Source organism: Ursus maritimus, unplaced genomic scaffold, assembly GCF_017311325.1.
Source record: "Ursus maritimus isolate PB19 unplaced genomic scaffold, ASM1731132v1 scaffold_2, whole genome shotgun sequence".
Classification (NCBI taxonomy): Eukaryota; Metazoa; Chordata; class Mammalia; order Carnivora; family Ursidae; genus Ursus; species Ursus maritimus.
In genome coordinates, this window is record NW_024424452.1 from 29,990,129 (window position 1) to 30,012,904 (window position 22,776).

General features: G+C 59.3%; 1 protein-coding gene across 1 annotated transcript in view; it reads left to right on the forward strand.

Moving 5' to 3' along the window:
* LOC103668601 overlaps positions 1–22,776 on the forward strand; it is a 151,814-nt gene that overhangs the window by 101,447 nt on the left and 27,591 nt on the right. The window contains exons 44-55 of the mRNA XM_040635322.1: positions 4,797–5,004; positions 7,541–7,704; positions 8,933–9,045; positions 10,094–10,175; positions 12,863–13,000; positions 14,588–14,750; positions 16,851–16,972; positions 17,520–17,660; positions 19,181–19,294; positions 19,393–19,521; positions 20,212–20,373; positions 22,018–22,182. Of these exons, the coding sequence (XP_040491256.1) occupies positions 4,797–5,004; positions 7,541–7,704; positions 8,933–9,045; positions 10,094–10,175; positions 12,863–13,000; positions 14,588–14,750; positions 16,851–16,972; positions 17,520–17,660; positions 19,181–19,294; positions 19,393–19,521; positions 20,212–20,373; positions 22,018–22,182 (1,701 nt within the window). The remainder of the gene's footprint in view (positions 1–4,796; positions 5,005–7,540; positions 7,705–8,932; positions 9,046–10,093; positions 10,176–12,862; positions 13,001–14,587; positions 14,751–16,850; positions 16,973–17,519; positions 17,661–19,180; positions 19,295–19,392; positions 19,522–20,211; positions 20,374–22,017; positions 22,183–22,776) is intronic.

Here is a 22,776-nt window from a genome sequence, read left to right on the forward strand (position 1 = left end):
AGACACAGCCGGGGGGCCCTTGGGCACTTAGAGAACTTGATCAAAGTCGCAAACCCTCTCCTAGAAGGACATTCACTCCGCATTGGGCGGACAGTTGAACAGGGAGGCCTTCAGACCCCCGATGCCCACTTTGAACCCTGTCCTGGTCAAGAGCCCTGCTTTCATGTCTCTTTAAACCCCTGCAGGCCCTGGGGGTCCTGGGCCGAGTCAACAGCTCCGGGGCCATTGTGCTGAACTCGGAGGCCGTGGACGCCCGGGCGCTGGTCTCCGTGAACCACAGCACGCTGAGGGGGCTGCTGGTCCTCAGGACTACAGAGGTGAGGGCAGGGGGTCGGGGGCCTGGGGCTGCCCGGGAAGGGGTGCTGAGGCCCGAGGAGAAGCACCGGGCGCTGTCCTAGCTCCAAAGAGGCCCCGGGAGATGGGAGCCTCAGGGAGATGGGAAGGGTGAGGCTTGTAAGAAGCAGCCCCTCGGCCCCCCTTTCCTCTTGCTTGTTGGCTTTAAAAGAGAAAGTTTTATGGAAGTACAACGTAAATACCACAAGGAGGGCGCAGACATGAACAACGCTCAGCTTGGTGAAATTTTCGCAAACCAAACACCGCCCGCCTCAGAGCACAGAATGTGACCAGAACCCCAGAAGCCCCCCTCCGGCCCCTTCCTCTCCCAGACACGCCCGGGAGTCCCCATGCACGCAAGTTCTCACATGTCCCACCCGCAGAAGCACACGGCGCGTTGCTGTGCACACCCACCTCTTGTTCAACCTCATGGTGGTGCGGGGCGCCCGGGGTGGGGGGGCGTTGGTGAGGCATCCGACTCTTGGTTTCGGCTCGGGTGGTGATCTCGGGGTGGTGAGATTGAGCCCCGCGTCGGGCTCTGCGCTCAGTGTGGAGTCGGCTTAAAACTTTCTCTCCCTGCCCTTCTCCTTCCTCCCCTCAAATAAGTAAATCTTAAAAAAAAAAAACAAAAAGCCATACGTTTGTGAGATCGTACGCCTTGCCGATCGTACCTCACGGCCGTATACCGTGATTCGTCCGTCCGTTCTACCGGTTAGCTTTTGGGTGGTGTCATCCTTCTGTACATCTTACTAATTAACTAACCACGTGCCTATTTTTATTTTGTTTTCGAAGTTTTTGTTGTGGTAAAGTAGACCTACACTTTACCATCTTAACCACGGGTGAGTCTAGAGTTCGGTGGTCTTCAGAATAGCCACGTTCTCGCGCCCCCTCCCCACCCTCCGTAGGCAGGACTCGTCACACTGCAGAACTGCAGCTCTGTTCCCCGGACCCACAGCCCCCACCCCGCTCCCCCCAGCCGCCACAGCTGCCCTTCCCCTTTCTGTGTCTGAGTTGGGTGCTCTACGTGCCTCCTAGAGGGGACATTGCAGAGTGTCTGTCCGTCCGTGGCTGGCTTCTGGCGCGGGGCGTCGCGTGCTCAAGGTGGTAGCGGGTGTCAGAACGCTGTTCCTGCTTCAGGCTGAGCAATACCGCACCGCCTACCCAGCGTCCCTCAGCTGCCACCCGGGTCGCTTCTACCCTTTGGCTGTGGCGACTCTCCTGCCATCAAGCCCCTGCTTTCAATTCTCAGGGACATAAGTGCCCGGTTTTTGTCTTACAAATAGCACTGCCTCAAGCACTCGTGTGTGTGTGTGTGTGTGTGTGTGTGTGTGTACAGGCACCGAGTAGAACTGCTAGTTCAGAGGGCGTGTGGAAGGTCAGCTCCACCTGCTTGAATTTATGGGGACTCCTTGGCCTTTCCAGAGCTCCCCGGGACAGCCACCAGCCATCACCAAACTCAAGTGTGCGGAGCAACCTTGCAAGTCGTTGAGCAGCGTTCTGAATGTCTTGGGAGTTTTTGTCTCGGGGCCAGAGGGTTTTCCTTTCTGCTGCATCCAACCCACAGGGCGTGTCCTTCTCAGATGTTCTGTGGGTCCCTCCCTGTACCTCCCCGAAGCCTTTCTTTCCAAGGTTCCTCTCCCGGGCTCCTCCCCTGTGAATTTTGGGCTGGCCACTTACTTTCAATCAGGCGTCCCAAATGCATTCGCTGCACTTGGTGGAAATTCCCCAGACTGTTTTTCTACCGTGCAATGGCCAACAGGGCTTGATTGAATGACTGAGTGGCTTATGTTGTCCTCCGTGGGAGAATCCGGCCACCACCCGGGCACTGAGCCCTTGTTTCTCTTGCTCCTCTGCAGAGCCAGCGGGAGGTCAATATGTCGCTCGTGCACAACCTGCCTCAGCCCAGCTCCTTGGGCCTCCCAGCCCGGGTCCTGCTGCGGCTGGCCACCCAGAGCCATGGGCCCGGCTACAGACGCGCCTTGCGGGTCGGAGTGGACGGCAGACAGGTGTGGGGCTCTGCGGGGAGGGGGGCTTGGGAGCTAGGGGTTCGTGGGGGTTGTGGGGACAGCCCAGCCCCGCGGCCCAGGTCTCACAGTCGTCCACACCGACAGGTGTCCGAGGAGCTGACGTTCACTCGGCAGCCAGAGCTCCGGTCCCTGAACTACACACTCGAGCACAACGTCCCCCTGCTGCGGACACTGTGGGTAGAGGACAAGCTGGGCCTGCAGGTCAGCCTCGGCGAGCGCCGGTGGTAATGGACATCCATGCATTCGTTCATGCATTCATTCAGCCATTCTTGGAAATAGGGTGGAGACAAGGGGCTGGTGGAATACGGTTCAGACTTCCCTCTGAGCCTCAGTCTCTTCATCTGGAAATTGGGGATAGCACTCCTTTCCCTAGCCCAGCCACATGCCCCTGGGACCGTTACACATTCTCCTTTTCCAGAGCCTCCCTGCGGGCTCAGTGCTGGTCCTTCACCCCCAGTTCACCTTCTCCACATGCTCTCCTTGGGCGGGCTGGGCCCGTGTCTCCCTTCGGTGCGATCCGTGCACTGAAGCTCCCCACTTTCTCCCTCTCCTGGGCCCCAGACCCGCAGGTCCGTCTGTTTGTATATCTCCACTTGGAGGCCTGCTGGGCACCTGGCTGGTCCAACCCCGCCACCTGCCCCTCCCGTTGCCCCATGTCCGTGTCACCTCAGCCCCGCAGCAGCACAGGCCAAACCCTCAGTGTCATCCTTCATCCCTGTTTCACTCACACGCCGGACCGCGTTCAGCAGATGCTGGTGGTGTACCCTCCCACACGTACCCGAAGCCCGACCCCTCGTCCCCACCTCCAGCTTTGTCGCCTGCTCCGGGCCACCGCAGGTCACACCTGGGGTCCAGCCGCCAGCTGGGCTCCCGGCTTCCACCCCTGCCCCCTCTGGTCTCCTCTACCCAGAGCCCCTCCACATCCATGTGTGTTCCTCGGGCACCAACCTGACACGAGAAAGCCTCGTGCAGGGCTCTGGTCCTGCCCCCAACCTGAGCTCACCTCCCCGGGACTCCGGCTCGCTGCCCTGTCCTCAGACTTGCCAGATGCTTCTTCCCTTTGATGCCCACCGCCCACTCCTGGCTTCCCCGGGTCTTTGCGCACAGGTCCTTTCTCTGGCCGTCCCTGAAGAGTCCTGCCCTGGTCCATGCCACCCCCGCCCTAACCCTCTGTAAAGAAGATGCTCTTGCTTCTCCTTGGCCGCTCGGAGCACTTCTGGGACAAGAAGGGTGGGGGACACCCCCCCTGGACCAATTTCCTGGCACCACCTTCCCTGCATGTGGATGTGTTTGCCCACCCCGAAGCCCCTGAGCCCCAAAGTCAAGAGATTTTCACGGGGCTTCATCCCGTGAGCACGATGGATGGTGAACTCACTCTGCAGCCCCTCCTCCCTGCCGGGGGCCGGGGGCCGGGGGCCGGGGCTGAAGGTTCCAGCTTCTAACCAGGGCTTGGTCTTTCTGGGGAGCCCACCGAGAGTCACGTCAGTAGGACAAAAGGCACTTGTCTCGCCCAAGTAATTCCAAGGGATTTAGGAGCTCTTGTGTAAGGTGCCCCTCTCTCCCCGTCACTGGTGTGATCACAGACCAAGTATGAGCAGGACCTGGGGACAAAGGCGTGTATACCTACGCCTGTGTGTTTCTTATTCTCTAACACCCTCCCTGATCGCTTTCTCTTTTCCATCATCTTCCTGCCTGGCCCGCGATGCCTTCTGCCTTGTCCTGGTCTGTCTCCCGCAGCGGGCGTCCCGGCTGCACGGGCTCCGGCCTTCCTGTGTTGCGTGCATGACCGCGTCTCTAGGTGCAGAACAGGGCCTGGCACATACTAGGCGCTCAGCCAACGTCATGGAAGGACGGTGGGGCAGCACTTCCTGCCCCATAGAGCGGCTGACATCGCACAGGGAGGGGCTTTGCGCTGCGTGCCCAGCCCGCGCTTGCCGCCGCTGCTCTGATCAGCTGCAGAGGTCTCAACCTCAAAGCCTTTGGGGGGCCAGGTGGAGAGCTGAAATGGGTCAGGTGGGCTGCCTGGGGACAGGGAGAGCTCATGCCCCGTCGAAGATCTTCCCAAGTTTCTTATACTTTGCAAACTTTTTTATTGTGGTATGATACATAGAAGAGTTACCATGTTAAGTGTTTTAAAGTATTTAAAGTTCAGGGGCACTTAGTCCATTCACAACGGTGCGCCACCCTTCTCTCATTCCAGAAGTTTGTCACCACCCCACATGGAACTGCGGGCCGCCACTCCTGGGCCAGCACGCGCCCCCCCCGCCCCCCACCCCCAGCAGCACAGCGCAGGCAACCTTATTCTTCCTTAAACTGGCCCCTGCAAGGGGTCTCAGCTCCCCCCGCCGCAGCGCTGTGGGTCAGCGGGAGCCAGAGCTGGGCCGGGCTGGCTTTCTCTGCTCCGGGCGAGCCACCCTCTCCTGCGTGTCATTCCAGGCCTCTGTGGACGTTCCCAGGGGCGGCTCCGGCTTTGAGCACTCCGGCCGCATCTCAGCAGGGCCCACCTCCCTGAACTACTCCGTGAGCTGCTGTCGCCATGCCGGGTACCTGCAGCTTGCTGGCTGGAGTGAGCACAACAGCGTGACCCTGCTGCAGGCCGGGCTTCCAGGCAAGGCCCGCCTGTGCGCCGAGCTGCACACGCATGGTAAGGCGCCCCGGGCACTGCCCCAGCTCCGGCCGGCCGGCCTCCCCCACCCCGGAGCCTCCTCGCCAGTCTCAGAGCCAAAGGGCATCTGAGTCCCGGGAGGCCTGTATGCCTTGCCGAGGCGCGCCGCAGGCGTGTCATCGCTAACGGTGCTGGAGGCCGGGTGTCTGCAGGGCCACGCTCCTGCCCCAAGCGCTGTGGGGAGACTCTTTCCTGCCTCTTCCAGCTCCCGGAGGCCCCAGCTGGTCCTCGGCTTGTGGCCGCATCCCTCTGATCTCTGCCTCTGTGCCTGTGCCCCTTCTCCTCTTCTAAGGACCCCAGTCATTGGATTAGGGCCCTCCGTGCTCCAGGAAGCCGCATCTCAACCTGATCTCCTCTGCAGGGGCCCCATTTCCGAATAAGGTCACATTCATAGGTACTAACGGTGACGGCTTCAACATAATGTTTAGGGCTAAACAGTTAAACTTCTAAAGGAGGGGGGAGTAGTAAGGGCCAGCATTGATTGAGTGCTTACTGCATACCAGGCAAGCTCTCCATGCACAGGACCTCAGTGAATCTGCTCGGCCATCCATTCACACCCAGAGAAGGTCGAAGCCCATAGCAGGAACCCTGAGCTTTCGGGACCCACACCCTCAGTTCTCTCACCCCATCTTCTGGTCCCTGCTCATTTCACTCCTTGCTAGTCCTCAAACACATCAGGCTGGCTTCTGCCTCAGGACCTTTGCACATGCTGTTCCTCTGCCCAGGAAGCTCTTCCCTGCACATCTGCTTGCCTCGATCCCTCACCACCTTCAGATATTTTTCAAATGTCATCTCAGTGAGGCCTTCCCCTCCCACCCTATTTATTGGTACCCCACCTCCCTCGAGCTCACTCCATCCCTGTGTCTGTCTTGGTCGCTCTAACATACTATGTAACTTAATTACTCAGTAGCTTCACGTCTCATTGCTTGTCTTCTGCCCACCCTACACTGGACTGTCCACTCCACAAGGACAGGGATGCCTGTTTTGGAGAGTGGACTATAGTCGGTATTCAATTAAACATCTGTTGAATAAATTTGTGAATATATGAGGTAGGGCTTAGTAACTGTCCCCATTCTGCAAGGGAGGAATGGGAGCTCAGAGAGGCTGAGTCACATGTTCCAGGCCACACAGCCATTGAACAATGAGATCAGGACTTGAACCCAGGCAGTGTGACTCCAGAGCCCCACCCTGACCCCTGTGCAGAATGCAGAGATCAGGACCCCTGGGGGGCTCCCCTGTCACTTGGGTCATCTCCAGCCCTCGAACTTTTCCATCCTTGGCTTTCAGCCCCCTGTGGGCTGAGTGGGAACCTGGATCAGACACGGGAACTGATCTCACAGAGGAAGGGCTTACTGGGGACGTGGTAGGTAAATAACTGGATGGTCATTCCAGGATGAGCAGGTTCCTGGCCGCTGAGAGGTCTGCTGTGGTCGTCTGCAGCCAGGGAGACATCTCAGCTCTGCACTGTTGCCCACGTTTGGCTGCCCCCACCCTCGGGGGCACTTTCTGCCCGGCCTTACCATTCTTGGTGCCCCCGACAGTCTGAAGCATCCCCGGGATGGAGACTGGGGACCCTTCAATGTGTGTCCCCTCCTCCTCGGGCCCCATGCACAGCAGGTGCGTGTGACTGAACAGTGCCCAGGGAAGGAGGGAAGGCGATACTTCCTGGGACCTGTGTGCCCCATGGGCAGGTGTTCTCAAGTGTGTTATCTCTATTCATCTTGGCTACGTCACTCAAGGTGGGCAGGCTGTGCCCACCTTACTGATGAGGAAATCGAGGCTTAGAGTGCCACCTGCCCCCATGGGCCCAGATGGCAGGTGATGGCCCTGGGCCGGGTGTTACAGGCTGGAGCCGTGAGCTGCGCCCCTCCCCCCTCCCCCGCAGGGAACCTGGCCTCTGATGCGGGCTAGGCTTCACCTCTTTACCCTGGAGAACCCTTTCCAACTGTAGCAGGGGGGATCAAAGTCCAAATTTAAGAACAAAGCTGCTGGAATCGCCTGTCCTGGAGGGTTTCCCCCGCCTGCCACGATGAGGTGCGGTGGGGCTGGGAGGCAGGGCCCTGGAGGTTCCCGGATGGATGGGATGGGCGGGGACCCTCCAGCCTGGGCCGGTGGGCTGCAGGTCAGTATCATTCACTCTCATTTGGATGTTTGATAAACCCAGAGAGCAGAATTTATTTGTCCATTTCCTCACTCCCTGCGGTGTGTCCAGAGCTGTGCCAAGTGCTGGGAACAGAGCAGGGAACAGACTAAAGGCCCTGCCCTCACAGGACTGACCGTTCCCAGGGAGGGAGAAGGAAGGGTTGGGAGGTATTTGAGGTGGGCACTCAGAGGTGTCATCTCAGCAGCAACCCCGGGAGGAGGAGCTGGCCAGGCCACAATCGTCGAGGGGGACACCACCCAACAGATGAAGTCCCAGGGGCTCAGAGAAGTGAAAGCCTTGCCTGGCATTGATCCCACATGCACAGGGAGGTGAATGGAGTCCCCTGCAAACTGTGCCCTTCTCTGCCCCTAGAGACCCAGGCCCGGGCCACCTTGGCCCTCCACAGAGGGGATGGTGTCAGCATGGACGTGGCAGCCCTGGTGTCCTGGCCGATGAACGGCTCCCTGGAGCTGGTGGTGAACGCCAGCCACACGGCCCCCGCTCTCCGGAGTCTGGGCCTGCCCTTCGCCAGCCAGGTGAGGAAGGGGTGGCCCCCCCAGGCCAGCCTGGGCTCCCCCCTAATTCTGTCCACTCCATCCAGTTCCCCAGCATGCAGGGGACCGACTGTGTGCCCTACAGATGCTTCTGTGCCATCTCTCCAGCACTTCACAGTTTGTAGAGGCTGTTAGTGATGTGGCCAGCATCTGCCGGGGCGTCTCTGTGGTCCCGGCTACGGGGCGTGTGCACGGGCCTCCAGCAGCCCGGTTCCAGCTCCCTGTCTGTGTGCTTTCTGCCCTTCCGCCCTTCCATTCGAGCCAAAACCCAGCCTTCGTAGTTGGGCGCGTGCTCCGTGCCGTCCTGGGGGTTTTCTGCGCCCTGATTGATTTCCTCCTCCTGACACCCCGCAGAAGGCAGGCGACATAGTTCTCATGAACCCCAGCTCTGGACGTCAGATCGCAGCTCTGACTCGTGTGCGCTGTGTGGCCTCAGGCAAATTCCTTAACCTCTCTGTGCCCTCAGTCTCTTCATGAAATGGGGTTGATAACTGTACCGGTAACATGGGGTTTCGGGGGCTGGAGAGCGTTCGCACCATGAACGCACTTCGGGTGGTGCCTGGTACAGCAGATGCTTTAGAAGCTTTCGCTGCTGTGACAACAGCCCCAGGCCTACCGTCTGTGGGTCACACGTGTGTGTGTCACCAGCCCAAGGTCACCTAGCAAGGAAGCAGCAAAAGGGACTCAGGCTGGCCCCCGGGCCCTTTCTCACGATGCCCTCCCACCTCTGAGAAGGGGAACCTGCTGTGGCCCCCTGAATGGGGCCAGGCCCTGGTCACCGTCACTTGGCACAAGGTCGCCTGACCGGGCTAGGCTCTCTGGCTGCCCTGCAAGTCACCGTTCATTCTGGAAGTTTCATTTACAATCTCCTGTTTTGGGTTACCAGCACTGCCCTGCCCCCACTCCACTCTGCTGCAAGGAGAGGCCTTTCCCAGAGTCCCGGTCACCCCTCGTGCAGAGGGTCTGTGTCACTGTACCCCAGAACCCAGCAGACCCAGTTCCTGTTCTCCCTGACCTCCCCTCAGTCCCCTTTTTCTGGCCTTAGGCCCAGTGGTGGGGAGATGTGGTGGAGCTCACTCTTTGCTGATGTCTGAGGTGCGGGTCCGGTGGGGTGCAATCTGGGCTGCCGGGAGGGAGCTACGGAGTGGGGCCTGGGAGGGTCCTCAGGCCCCCTGCACTCCCCACACCTCACAGCCTACTCCTTCCACAGTTCGTGTTCCAGGAGTTCTGGGCAGAGGAACAGATGCGCTCTTCTCTACGGCTGACCTGTGATTCTCAAGCCAGCCTGGTGCTCGACGTGCGTGGCCAGAGCCGGGCGCTCCGGTGAGGGGTTCTCTGCAGCTCTGGGGGCCCCTCCCCCGAGAAGAGAGGGGTGGGTGAGGGCGACCTCAGCAGAGCCCTGCTGTGTGCTGACCTCCAGCCCCCAGCACCTCCTTGGCCCTTCCCCACGGGCCCACTGCACAGATATGGAAAGGAAGGCTCAGTAACTTGCCCGAGGTCACACAGCTAGTAATATAACCTTGACCTTTGGGGGCAGGACATGGACGAGCAGCTCTTGGTCTCACAAACTAAATGGCTGCCTGGCCCGGTGCTCAGCGGCCTCATGCATGTAAGAAGTCGGGGGCCGCCAGGCTCCAGCGCTCACACGGGGTCCCTGAGGGGGAAGGGGAAGCTAGCCGTGACGGTATAGACCAGTGGTTCTCACCTGGGGCGGGTTTGCCCACCCATCTGGCAATGTCTGGGGGAATTTCTGGTGGCTTCTAGGGGGCAGCGGCCAGAGACGCTGCGGAAGCTCCTACAACGCACAGACCGGCCCGCAGCCGTGGGCGATACGGCCCCAGATGGCCGTGCTGGTGGGGCGGAGACGCCGTGGTGCGGAGACAGCACCGGAGTGGGGCGCACCCCGGAGGGGCAGCGATGGGGAGCCGTGAGCACCCTGGCCTGAAGGGCCAAGGGGAAGGGTGCCGTGTGCACAGGGCTGCGGGAGCACAGGCTAAGAGCCTGCCGTCCAGACCCTGCAGAGGCCTCTGCTGGCCACAGTGAGCGGGCCCATTGAGGGCCCACAGGAGACCCTCAGCCCAGTGCTCCTCTAGCCCCTTTTGCTGAAGGGGAAACTGAGGCCCCCAGGAGCTTTCCCCACATGCCAGAACCAGGCACAGGCCAGGTGGGGATCGAAACGTGTATTGCCTGGCACTGGGCTGGGCCCTAACCACTGCCCCGCACTGCCCTCAGGCCTCGGGCTTGCGAACGGCCCTTCCTGGGCTCTGGGTGTGTGTGTGGATCTCCTGCCCTCGGCGGGCGAGCTTGGCCTGGTCCTGACCCAGCCCTGGGCGCCCTCGGGCCTGGACTCAGACACTCTCTCTCCTTCTAGCAAAGAGCTGCCGCTCTCCGGCCAGCACCGCCTCCCCGCCCTCCTGGGCCGCGGCCCCAGCCGAGCCTCCGCCTCAGCCAAGGTAACTGCCCGCCGCCCCTGAGCCCTAACTGGTTCCAGATGCCCGGGCCCGGCCCGCCGGGGAGTGCTCGCACATCCACGTCTGTGCGCAGGCCTGCGGTAGGCCCCAGTGGGCTGCCCTCGGAAACCCCGGGCTCTGGCTTTCTCAAACACCCGCAGGCGAACATTCCTGGGCCAGGCCCGCAGCCCCCAGCTGGGCCCACGAGACCCCGGGGGGCCGGGGAGCCTGCTTGCCCAGTGCCTGGCACCGCCTCACCCGGCCTGGCCTGCTCCCAGCAGCTGGATCAGATGGCACAGCCCCTCGAGCAGAGCCAGCGCCCCTACCAGTTGCCCCAGCGTCTTCCCACGGCCCAGGCTCTCTGCACATCTCCCCGCCCTTGTCTGCGGATCCTCTCCCCACCCGGAACCCCCAGGACAGCCCTTGGTCGGGTACCTGGCCTGCGTGTAGTATTTGGGGGTCCTATCGGGGGGGGGGTAGACAACAGGCCCAGGCTGGTGCTCCCCCCTCCTGCCGTTACCATGACCCGTTTCCCTGTGTGTCCCTCTTCCCCAAACCAGGAAGGCCCAGCACATAGTAGGTGCTCAGTGGAAGATGTCGACTAATGAGTGAGTGACTGTTACAGTTGCCGACTAGCTGCTTGGTTATTGCATTAGTCCCCCAGCCCCCGCCCGGACTGCCTTGGTTCGCAGAGCACCTACTGTGTGCTGGCCCCGCCCTAGCACATTCCCACACGATTTTAGTGGTTCCCCAGCTTTGCCACCGACTGCACGGTCAGTCATTCAGGGGCCTCTTCGTTTCCCCCCAATCTTTATTTTTAATAACTTCCAACCTATAGAAAAGTTATTTTAGAACTGTGAACATTCCCCAGTTGTTAAGAGCCCACCACAACTTTCTGTTCATACTTACGTGTCACATATATTTTTATATTCACACATGTGCACACGTACACTTTCTTTATCATTAAGAGATGACATGGACTTGTTTCTGGACACGCAGCTCTTTACTCCTAAATGCTTCAGGGAGTGGTTCCAGTAACAAGGCTATTTTCTTATATAATGCAACGTAAGTACAAAATTCAGGAAATTTAACATGATGTAGTCATACTGTTACCTAATATATGGTCCGTAATAAAATTTCTCCGTTGCCCCAATAATGTTCTTTTAAGCTGCGTTTTTTGTTTGTTTTAAATCCCGGACACACTCCAGGATCGTCCAGAGTACTTAGATGCCCTGTCTCTTGAGTGAGTGAATCTAGAACTCAGATCTGCAAACTTGTATTGTAAAGAGCCCGATAGTAAATGTTTTAGCCTTTAAACCCAATATGATCTCTGTTGTAACTGCCCAATGCTGCCACTGTAACAAAAAAGCAGCCATAGACAATATGTAAATAAACAGGCATGGCTCTGTTACAATAAAACTTTATTTACAAAATCGAGTGGTGGGCCAAGTTTGACCCAAAGCAGACCCCTGCTCTAGAAATTTTTCTCCCACCCCATACCTATTTTTCCCCCAATATTTTATTAAACTTTTCAAATACTGGAAAATTAAAACAGTTTTATAGTGAAATTCCACATACCCTCTGCCTCGATGTTCTCACTCCTACTCCTCTTGCTGAATCAGATGGCTCTCCCTCCGTCTGAATTCTTGACGCATTTCAAAGTAAGTTGCAGATATTCATATACTTCCCCCTAAATACGTCTTTGTCTCTAGCCACCTTTTTAAAAAAAGATTTGAGAGAGTGTGTGTGCGCGTGCGCGCGTGCGCAGGGGGAGGGGCAGAGGGAGAGGGAGAATCTCAAGCCAACCCTTCACACTGAGCACAGAGCCTGATGTGGGGCTTGATCTCACAACCCTGGGATCATGAACCTGAGATCATGACCTGAGCCGAAATCAAGAGTCAGACACTTAACCGACTGCGCCACCCAGGCGCCCCAGTCCTTAACCACCTTTAAGAAGAAGTCCTACATTGACCATTTTGACCTGTCCTGGCAGTTCATGTGCAAAAATCCTCCATTTGGATTTGTCAGACTCTTTGTTCAAGATTCAGGTTGAATGCTTTGACTGAGGTCAAGCTAATCTGCGGAGCTCTTTAAAAGTACCAGTTTCTCCATCCTGTCCCCAGAGGTTCTGTTTTACAGGCTGTAGGTAGGGGCCCAGAATCTGTGTGCGTAGCCGGGGCCCCAAGTGAGTCTGTTTCGTAGCCAGTCTAGAAGATGGCCCGTTATTTCATACGATCTTCACATCGACACATTAATAAAGTGTCATTATCCCAATTTATCAGGTTAGAGAGCAGAGACCCGGGGGTTAAGGAGCTAGCCAGAGGTCATCCACCCCATGTGACAGAGATCCAGAATGGGCATGTTTGATGGCCCAGCTTGTGCATTGTGACTTGCGCTAGACTGCCCCCTGCTGTCCACTCTGGTAATGCAATGGAATTCTTGCCTGACGGCCCCAGGCCCGTCGCTGTCTTCAAGTCAGGGTGACAGCATGAAGGACTGGGGGAGATGGTTGCCATGGGCACCCTAGTGGCCTAAACCGAAACTCAGGACCCTCATTTCACTAGATTTCAAACAGTCCAGGAAGCCGTGGGTGTCCGGGGCCAGAGCCTCCAGCCTGGAGCCAGTATCTGTCCGAATATTCCATCAGAGAGCAATGAGAACGTCTTTCACCTGCTTTTCTCCCGATCCAGCTCCAGTACTCAGAGCGTGAAGCCGAGAGCATGGTTTTCTTGGTGGTGGGGGAGAATAGTTTCCACGTGGACACCCGGCTGGTGACTGCGAAGGCCAGTGTTACCAACATCATCAGGCTGGAACAGACCTTCCCCCAGGTGCGTGGAGGGCAGCCAGGGAGTGCTGGGGGTGGGAGGGCTCCGGCGGCAGCTCTGGGAGAAAAGAGGGATTTGTGAAGAGCTGTGAAGCAGGTAGAATGTGCTGGAATGGATTCTCAGCTGCTCTCGGGGTCCGTCACTTCCTCCCTCCCTCCTTCCCTCCCAGATTACTTGCTGAGCCCCTACTAGGGCCTGGGGCAGGCACAAGTCCAGAAGCTGAGGACATTGCCTGGGACGGGACTGGTGGGTCCTTCCTCTCATCAAGTGTCCTGTCTGGTGGGGAGAAAATCACACAATTAAATAAGAAAACATTCCAGATGGAGTGTAGCCAGATGGATACCTTCTAGAGAGAAAAGAAAACGGGGTGATAGGAGTGAGTGCATGGTTGGGGAGCTCTTCAGGTGGCCAGGAAGTCCTCACAAAGAAGGTGACAACTGAGCTAGCCCCGGATGACAAGTGTCAGCCATTTGAAAATCCGGTAGAAGGGCATTCCGGGCTCAGGGAGTGACACGTGCAAAGGGCCCGGGGCAGGAACGAGTTGGTCTCTCTGAGGAATGGCCGCTGGGCTGGAGCAAGTGGGTGAGGAGGAGATTGCAGAGGTCCGATCGTAGGGCATGATAAGCCACAGGGGGAGTTTGGATTTCGTTCTCTGAAATTGGAAGCCTTTTGAGGACAGGATCCAAATGATGGTTTCCCATCCCTCCAGCTGCTGTATGGGGAGTGACCTACAGGGGGCAGCAGAGATACCAGTGAGGAAGCCACTGTGCTTAGGAGGACAGTAAGACATTCAAGAGTAAACTCCCCCCTCCTCCCAGCAAGTCCCCCTGCAGGGCCCTTCAGCCACCCTCCATGGGGGCACCCACCTAACGGGGAGAGTCCTCTTCTCCGAGCCTTTGCATAGGGCGTTCCTTCTGCCTAGAATGCCCTTCCCTGCATTGTCCACCAATTTCTTTCTCTGTGTTACTTTGCCTCTTGAGTATCTTTCATGCTACCCTTGTCAGCTTGTCCCATCATTTTCTGTCTCTTGTGATGTCTCCCGCTCTGCCAGGAGCCCCCAGAGGGCCAGGACCAGTCTCGGTTATCTTTGTACCCCAACACTCAGCCCTCGGTCCGGACCATAATGCCTGCTCAGTACATGCTTGGGAAACCCTACTCCCAGCCACAGCAGCTCCCACATGGCACTGCCCGCGGGTCGGCCCTGGGAGGATGCACCCTCACGTTATCTCAGAGCTTAGCGCCGTTCCTCTCATCCCCTCTTATAGTTGGGGAAACTGAGCTCAGAGAAGTTAGGAAACTGGCCCACGGCCACACAGCTTGGAAGTAGAGCTGAGCAGTGGTGATCCTTTCACAGGGCCATGCAGTCTCCTGTGTCCCGCTCCCCGTGCCCCACAACCTACCTCATTGTCTGCCCATTCCCGGGGAGCCTTTGGCCTTATGACTTTGCAATGCATCTGACAGCCCAGCAAACCGTGGATGCCCCATAGACGTTCCCTGTCTCTCCTCTTCTGAAAGTGCCTCTTCTTTCCTACCCCAAGCAGGAGTGTGGGCCGGGTTGCCCAGTGACCCAGTGCTGTCTTTCTCTTCCAGTTGAGCGTTCTTCCCGGGGAGCTGGTCCTGCAGACCTCGTATGAGAGAGCCCATGGGACCCACACCCTGCACCAGAGAGTTCTGTGGGGTGACCAGGAGGCGGTCCTCAACGGGAGCCTGCCTAGGCCCTTCCCCAAGCCCTCTGGGAACCTCAGTCTCCAGGGTGAGTGTCCGAGAGGTCACCGGCAGGGGTGGCCCGTTTGCTCAGCGAACCATCTTTGAACAACTGCCCATCCCAGGTGCCGTTCCAGGCCCTGGGAATCATCGGGAAGTGAGATGGCCCCAGGTCCCTGCCTTCAGGGGAGAGGCCGTGAGCAGGGATGTGAACATGAAAAAAATCACATCAGGGTGTTGCTAAGAGTCAGAAGGGTTTGATTGAGGGGTGCAGGGCTCCTTCAGGTGGGGTAGGCGAGGAAGGCTTATCTGAGGATGTAACGTCCACGCTGAGCCCGGAATGATGAGAAGGAACTGGCCGTGGCGGGGATCTGTGGAGGGGCATTGCAAGCAAAAGGAAAGGCAGGTGCAAAGGCCCTGAGGTGGGAACAAGCCTGGGGTTCTGGAGCCACAGCAGCGAGGCCCGTGTGGCGGGAGTGCACTGAAGGGGGGGTGAGGAGAGGAGGCAGGTGGGAGGGCTGAAGGATGCAGGTCACGCAGGGTCCCAGCCGGGTTAGGGTTACCCTGAGTGTGAGCAGACGGCAAGTGTTAGATGGGGCAACCCCGAGCCTCCCCAGGGAGTTTCAGAGCAGAGGCCGACGGTTGGCAGGGGAGGTGAGTGCTGTCCCCCAGTAGCCCCACGGATGGCACATGTGTCCCCGAGGCCCTCCGGGAAACAGGCGGCCCTGGGAGGGCCGTGCCGTCCCACGAACTGTCAGTTTCTGTGTGATGAGCCCCCTTTACACGGAGCAGAGCCTGCCCTGCTGGCTGCCAAGTGGGAGACATAGTGCAGACCCTGCTCCAGGGGGCACAGCTCGCCGGGTGGTTGGACGGCGTCTCCCCAGGGTCACGGCTGCCACACGTGTGCCCTCCGAGGCAGAGGAAACGTGTGGTTCCTCAGCGCACCAGGGCAGCGTGCGGGCGTGTGCACAGGGTTTGTGAGGGGGCTGAGCAGCTGGGGGACCCTGTCCTGTGGTCACGGAGCTGAGGAGCTGAGCGGTCAGAGGCTGGAAGGGATGAGGGTTATGGCTCTGAGTGTGGGGCGCACGAATGTTCCCTGCACCGATGACCAATGGCCCATGACCCGATGACCTCATTGGTGTCACCGACCCTTGGCGCAGCTCCCAGGAGCCTGTGTGGGGACAGGTGGCACCCCTTCCAGAGAGTTCGGAGGTCACCAAGGTGGCCAGCGTCTACCACGGAGTCTCAGCTGGACTCCTGCCCATGGGTCTGGGAAGACAGGATGGACTGGTGGCCTCACGAGCCGGGGTTAAGTGAGGCAGGACGTCAGGGCAGCTGGGCCCCGTCTAGGGGATGAGGGAAGCAAACCTAGAGGCCCAGAGACTGTCCGCTGTGGGGGTGGCATCTGTGTCACAGTCCAGGACAGAGGGAGAGTGGAGGGCGGCTGAGTGTGGCCTGGGTGGGTGAGGGGCAGTCACAGGGCCACCGGGAGCCTACGAGCGTGAGGGAGGTCCGAGTGGTAGATGATGTTGGCTGGGCGGTGGACCAGGCAGCTGTTGCCGTGTGACGAACGTCTGGAAACTCAGTGGCAGGTGACAGTGAGCGTCAGGCAGGCACGTGCTGCTGCTGATCTCGGCGGGGCTCCCGGGCTCATGCGGGGGCTCGCCGGCTGCCAGAGGTTCTGGGACGGCGTAGGCTGGCCCCTCCAGGCGCTCCGCTGTGTGGTGTCACCGTCCGGCAAGCCAGCCCGGCTTCGTTCCTCTGGGGGCTGGGCAGGCGTCCCAGAGGGTGAGCGGGTGCGGAGGCCTCTTCTGGCCTGGGCCGGGATCTGGCCGGTGTCACCTTCACCAAATTCTGTTAGCAGGTCGCAGGCCAGCCCAGGTTCAAGGGCCTCTGAGATAGATTCGGTCTCCTTGCAGAAGGCGGGGGAGCGGAGATCTGGGGCTCTCGCGGGGACAGCTCAGGGAGTGCGCCCAGTGGTGTGGTGGCCAAGTGAGGTTGGAGCTCCTGAATTTTGTGCAGATGACCCGAGCACGTGGCCTCCCCGTGGCCACCTGCCTGGGTTGGTGGCTGTGTCTGCTGAGATTCCCCCCCGCCGAGCCCACATGCTCCCCTCACGTGCCTGCCCCCTCCCTGTGCCCCCGTCCAGCGGAGCGCACCCACCCGCCGCCCCTCTCCCCACCACGGCGCGGCAGCCTCCGCCTGTCCTGTGAGCACTCACGACGCAGACACCGGGACGACCTGGTCGTGGGCTGGGATGGCAAGGACCAGGTAGGTGTCAGGGCTGAAGGGAGACCCTGGGAACTCCACCGAGCCTGGAGCCTGAGCGGGACACTCGGGGCCCAGGCCTGCCCAAGGAGCCTCACTGGGGCCGGCCCGGCAGGTCCCAGTCCCTGGGAGAGGGTGGGAAAGGTGCTGGGTGGGGGTAGAATTCGGTTCCAGCAACACCTGAGCCACAGGGGGCACCTGAGCTTGGCTTTGACAGGATGAAATCAAAGCCCAGAGAGGTAGAGCGGCTTGCCCGGAGTCACAGAGCTAGTGGAAGGCAGGGCTGGCATTCTAACCTGTGAAGGCCTCCAGCCCCTCTGTCCTCAGCCACCGTCTCTGTCATACACTGTCCGTGTCTACCCCGCTCCAAGCCTCGACTTCGTCGTCTGCAGAATGGGCCATGTCTCTCCAAGGGCCCCCCACGGTGCTGGGGCCATGTGCCCAGAGCCAGCTGCCCTCACGCCCTTGTCCTGGAAGGCTGTCTGCGCAGGGTGGGGAGGGGGCTGCCCCTTTGCACGAGGCCTCTGGCTCAGCCTGTCCCCCTCCCCAGGTGGTGGTCGCGTCCGCTCTGCAGCTGGGGAAAGGCAAGCTGGCCGCCCGCCTGGCCCTGGCTCACCCCTTCAACCTCTCCTGGTGGCACATCGAGGCCAGCGGCCTGGCTGAGGGCAAGGGTGGCCAGCGGGACGCGCAGGTGAGTGGGGAGCATCGGAGGTCCCGGTGGGGGGGCTCTTGGGGGTTAGGGAGCTGCACGACTGAGCCGCCAGCCCACGACCCGGGTACCATGTGCAGGGGAAGAAGGTTCTGCTTGTCTCCTGTTGGGAAGGACTCCTCCAGAGTCACACATTCCTGAAGCAGGGCACCCTGAAGCATCCTGCATTCGTTCATTCCTTCACCGATACCTTATTAGGCGCCTACTGCATGCCAGGCAGTGTTCAAAGCATATAGTCCTGCATCTAAAAAGCTCACAATTTAGCGGGGCAAGAGCTTACACGCACGTCCAGTTCCTCAGTTACGCACGTCTCAGTTTAGTCGGGAACCGCAGGGGGTCCGCGCAGGGCAGCTGGGCTCCTCACCTGGCTCATGGACCCTCTCTGAGCCTCAGTGTTCTCAGCTATGAAGTGGAAGATGGTAGGCCAGTGTGTGTCAACAGTAGACCATTTGTGCCAGGCCAAACAGAGACCCTAAAATTCAAGCCAGTGAATGAAGAAAAAAATGAAGAGTTGTGATAAGCCCTGTGAAGAAAGTGGAGAGGAAGCGGAGACAGAAACTAATCAGATGGGGTGGTCAGGGAGGGCCTCCTGGGGGAGGCGGCTTGTCAGCTGAGGACCTCTGGATGAGAGGGAGCTACCTCCTGATAAGCTGCAGGAATAGCATTCCAGGAGGGAAGGAACAGCAAGTGCAAAGGTCCTGGGGTAGGAACAGGCCGAGGAGCTTCAGGAAGAGCCAGAGGCAGGGAAGGTGGAACAGAGTAGGTGGTGGGGCAGGAGCCAGGGAGAGGAGGTCCGGTGAGCACCCCTGCCTTAGTCTGCTCGGGCTGCCATCACAAAACAGTACAGGTATATATGGCTAGATGACGTCTGTTGCTTAAAACAGAAACACGTATTTCTCCCACTTCTAGAGGCTAGAGGTCCGAGGTGAAGCTGCCAGCCTGGTCAGGTTCTGGCAAGCGCTGTCTTTCTGGCTTGCAGTCTTCCCCTGCGTCCTCACGTGCCAGGGCAAGAACTCTCCGGGGGTCTCTTCTCACTGGAGCTGATCTCATCTTGAGGCCCACCCCATGACCTCATTGACACCTAAGCCCCTCCCATCAGCCCTGCCTCCTAGTACCATCACTCTGGGGATGAGGGCTTCAACAGAAGAACGGGGTGGGGCCCACGGTTCAGTCCAGAGCAGCCCAGAGGCCCAGAGTGAGGGGCACGGAGTTCCTTCTGGCTTGGAAACAGCAAGGCTGGGTACTGGGGAATGAGACGTCTTCCATCTAAATACTTCCAGTCTCCCAGGCTGGGCAAGGCTCTGAGTACCTGCGGACAAAGGCAGGAGGGAGGGCAGTGTCTCCAGCTCCCCGGCTTCGTCCCCTGCCGTGGTGGGCTCCCCCTCCCACCAGCCTTTCCCACCCCTCCCACTGTCTTTGCCCCCACCCCTGGGACACACACAGATGGAGAGCACCAGCCTCTCCTCTGGCCCTCCCCTCCACCACCCTCTGTCCCCATACAGGTACAGCTGGCCTGGGACAGAGGGCAACCCGTGACCTTGCACCTCACCTGGACCAACAGGTCCTCAGAGTACGATACCATCTGGGACGGCTGCCTAGCCGCCTCCCCGGGGCAGGTAGGCACTGGCCGGACTGCCAAGCCGAGCACGGGCTCTCCCTAACTCTGGGGCCCTGTGCTGGCTCCCCCAAGTCCCATACTCCATCCTCTTGTCAGCTCCAGGAAATCTGGGGCCTGAGCGCCCTCAGGGCCTGTGGGGCCTTCACACAGACCCCGGCCATGTTCAGCGAGCAGCTCGACCTGTCCTGGGACCGACGTCGGGTGCAGCAGAACCTGACGTATGAGGTGAGGCCTAGAAAGCCAGATCCCTGGCAGGTCACCCACAGGGTGGTCCCCACTGCTGTAGAAAGTGACTGGCTCTGAGGCCGTGGGGTCCTGGGGCAGCACTAGCGGTGCTGCAGGATCGTGAGCAACTCACTTCTCCCCTGTGAGCCTTGGTGTTCTCGTCTGTAAAATGGGCACAATACTCCTCCCCTGACTGGGGTATAGTGACAGCTCTGGGAGATGAGGGAAGCAAGGCGCCCAGCATGAGGTGAGCCCTCAGAGCAGACGAGGGAAGGGGCTGGTGACACCAGAGGGCTTTTGGGGGCGGGGGAGATCAGGTTCCTGGAGGTGTCAGGGTCGGGGTCTTCCCGGCATCACTGCCTACCCGGGGCTGCTGCTGGGGCCGAGCACTGTTCTGCAGAGCCTGGGACAGGGACCGGGCCATGGGGAAATGGGGACGGCTGGTCCTGAAAGCCAGCCTTGTTCCCTCTGGGGTCTCGCACCCTGGGTTCTGGGACCCCATAGGCTCAGGCCCCCAGTGCTCCCAGCAGACATCCGGCCAATCAGTGGCTGCTGTGGTTGACCAGAGCTCTAATCGGGGGACTGCCAGCACCTGCTCCCCTCTCCCCAGGTCTCCCATCTGTAGCGGGCCATGGGCACTCTCCCCTCCTATGGGACGAGCCCCTGCCTCACGGTGCCCTCTTATTCCAGCGGCACTGGCCGTCCCAGCCAGACAAGATCCACGCAGAGGCCTTGCTGGAGCACGTCTTCACTGGCTCCTGCACCACGCAGAGCTTCCGGGGCGAAGTGGAGACCGACTATACCCGCTGGCTGCACCACTCCCTGCACCTGGGGCTCTGCGACCTGCCCAGGGTGAGTCTGTCCTGGGGAAGGGGCCCAAGGACCCATGGAGGGAGGGTGAGGAGAGAGGACAGCATCCGCAGAGTGCAGGGGTGTGAGCGAGGGAGCTGGGTGCCCACATCACCGCTCTGCCATCTGCCAGCGGGGTGATCACAGGCAGGGCAGGTGATCCCCTCAACGTCCAGTGTTCCAGCTGAGGACCAGCAGAGGCGATAGGTTTCAGCATGTAGGGTGACTGTGAGACACAAGAGATGTGATACAGGAAGAGTGCTTTACACGTAAATGAAAGGGGCTCAGCCTCATCATTGTTGGAGGTGAAGTTTTGGGACCCCTTTCCCCCAACATTCTTCCTGGGTCTCTTAGCTGGTTGATTGGTCCTTCTTTCTACCTACCCACCCTCCCATCCATCTATCCATCTACTCCCCACCCTCCTGTCTGTCCATCTGTCCGTCCGTCCGTCCATCCATCCATCCATCCACTCACCCACCCTCTCATCCATCCATCCTCCCACGCAGCCATCCGCCCACCCACCTACTCCCCTACCCAGCCACCTGTTCACACTCACCCACCCTCCCATCCATCCGTCTGTCCATCCATCCACCCACCTACTTACTCATCCTCCTACCCACCCACCCTCCCATCCATCCGTCCGTCCATCCATCACCCACCTACTCCCCACCCTCCTGTCCGTCCGTCCGTCCGTCCGTCCATCCATCCATCCATCCATCCATCCACTCACCCACCCACCCACCTACTCACCCACCCAGCCACCTACTTACCCACCCTCCCATCCATCCATTCATCCATTTTCCCATCTATCCATCCATCCCAGGGGCAGAGTTTTTCCTGTAAAGGTTCAAATAGCAAATACTTTAGCTTTTCAAGCCATAGGACCTCCGTTACAATCACTCAACTTCGCTGTCATGGAGTATATGTAAACAGACAGGTGTGGCTATCGGTCCAACACATATTTACTTACAAGAACAAGCCGTGAGCCAAATTTGGCCCTTGAGCCAGTTTGCCAACTCCATTCATCCATTTGTTCAGAAGGCATTTGTGGGCTTTACTTAATGCAAGGCCCTATACTAGGTGCAGGGACAAGGATGATGAAAGGGACAGACCGGTACCCCACCCCTCGGAGCTCACATTCCAGTGGGTGGAAAAGGTTAAAAAAGATGCATGATATGTACTCAGGCACGAACGAATGCCGTGAAGGAATGACGTAGGGAGAGGGGAGGGGGTTTGCAGGGGGCCTCACTGACAAGTGCAGGCCTGCAGCAGGAACTGCCAGTGCAAAGGCCCTGTGGCAGGACATGCTTCAGGTACTGGAAGAACACAGGGCAGCCTTTGGAGAGCAAGGGGGTGAGGTTAAGAAGATAACGCTGACTTGTGGGCCATGTCAAGGCAACCAGCTTTTCATCTGAATGCAACAGGAAGGCAGAGAGTTTTGAGCAAGGGGATAATGTCTGATTTGCGTTTGTCAGGGTCAGTCTGGCTACCTAGTGGAGGAGGGACTATGGGCTGAACTGGAAGAAGTGAGACCCTATAGGCTATTGCGACAGCCCAGGTGGTCTGGACCAGGCCAGGGCATGGTGGGGAGAGGAAGCTGCTGCCCCTGTGGTTCCCTGACCGCTGACACCCCCCCTCTCATTCCAGGCTCTCTCAGTCTCTGGGGAGCACACCCTGGGCCACAGTGGGCTCCTGCTGTGTTCCCACTGCCAGCTGGCCCTCTCCCCGGACCCAGACCGCGGCCTGCACCTCAGCCTGACCCTCTGCAACCACAGCAAGCCTCGGGCGTCAGATTTCTCAGGGGAGCTGGAGGTAGGTGGCCAGGTCAGGGCTACCTGCCCCCCAGGAGGATGCCCTTCCTCCTGCTTTGGCCTACAAGGCCAGCACCACCTGGATGGCCCTGCCACCTAGTGGCCACTGTTGGAACTGCAGGCTGGCTCCCTGGTGGGAGGAGAGCTTCATGGGGGGTGGGACCCTCTGGCCTGGCCCCAGCCCTGAGACAGAGCAGCTCCTCCCCTGCCCCAACATCTGGCCCTTGCTATAACTCAGAGGCAGCGGCTGGACTGTCTGGGTTTAAATCCCAGCCTAGCCTCTTCCTGACGACTGGCTTCTCCTCTGTGCCGCTGCATCCTACCCTGGACAGTGGGGAGTGAGCATTGCACCTGCCCTGCCTCCCATGGGATTCATGCCGCGGAGATCAAATATGCAACTCTGTGTAGACCACTTAGAGCAGAGCCTGACACGAAGCAGCCACTCAGTATGACCTATTCTACTGCCCCCCCCCCCAAACAACCCAGGAAGGTAGGAGGGAGCAGAGCCGTGTTCGATGCCTGCTTTGCCCCCACTGGCCAAGTGATCTTGGGAAGTGACCTCGCTGAGCCCTGCCTCCTCATCTGTAAGTGGGGA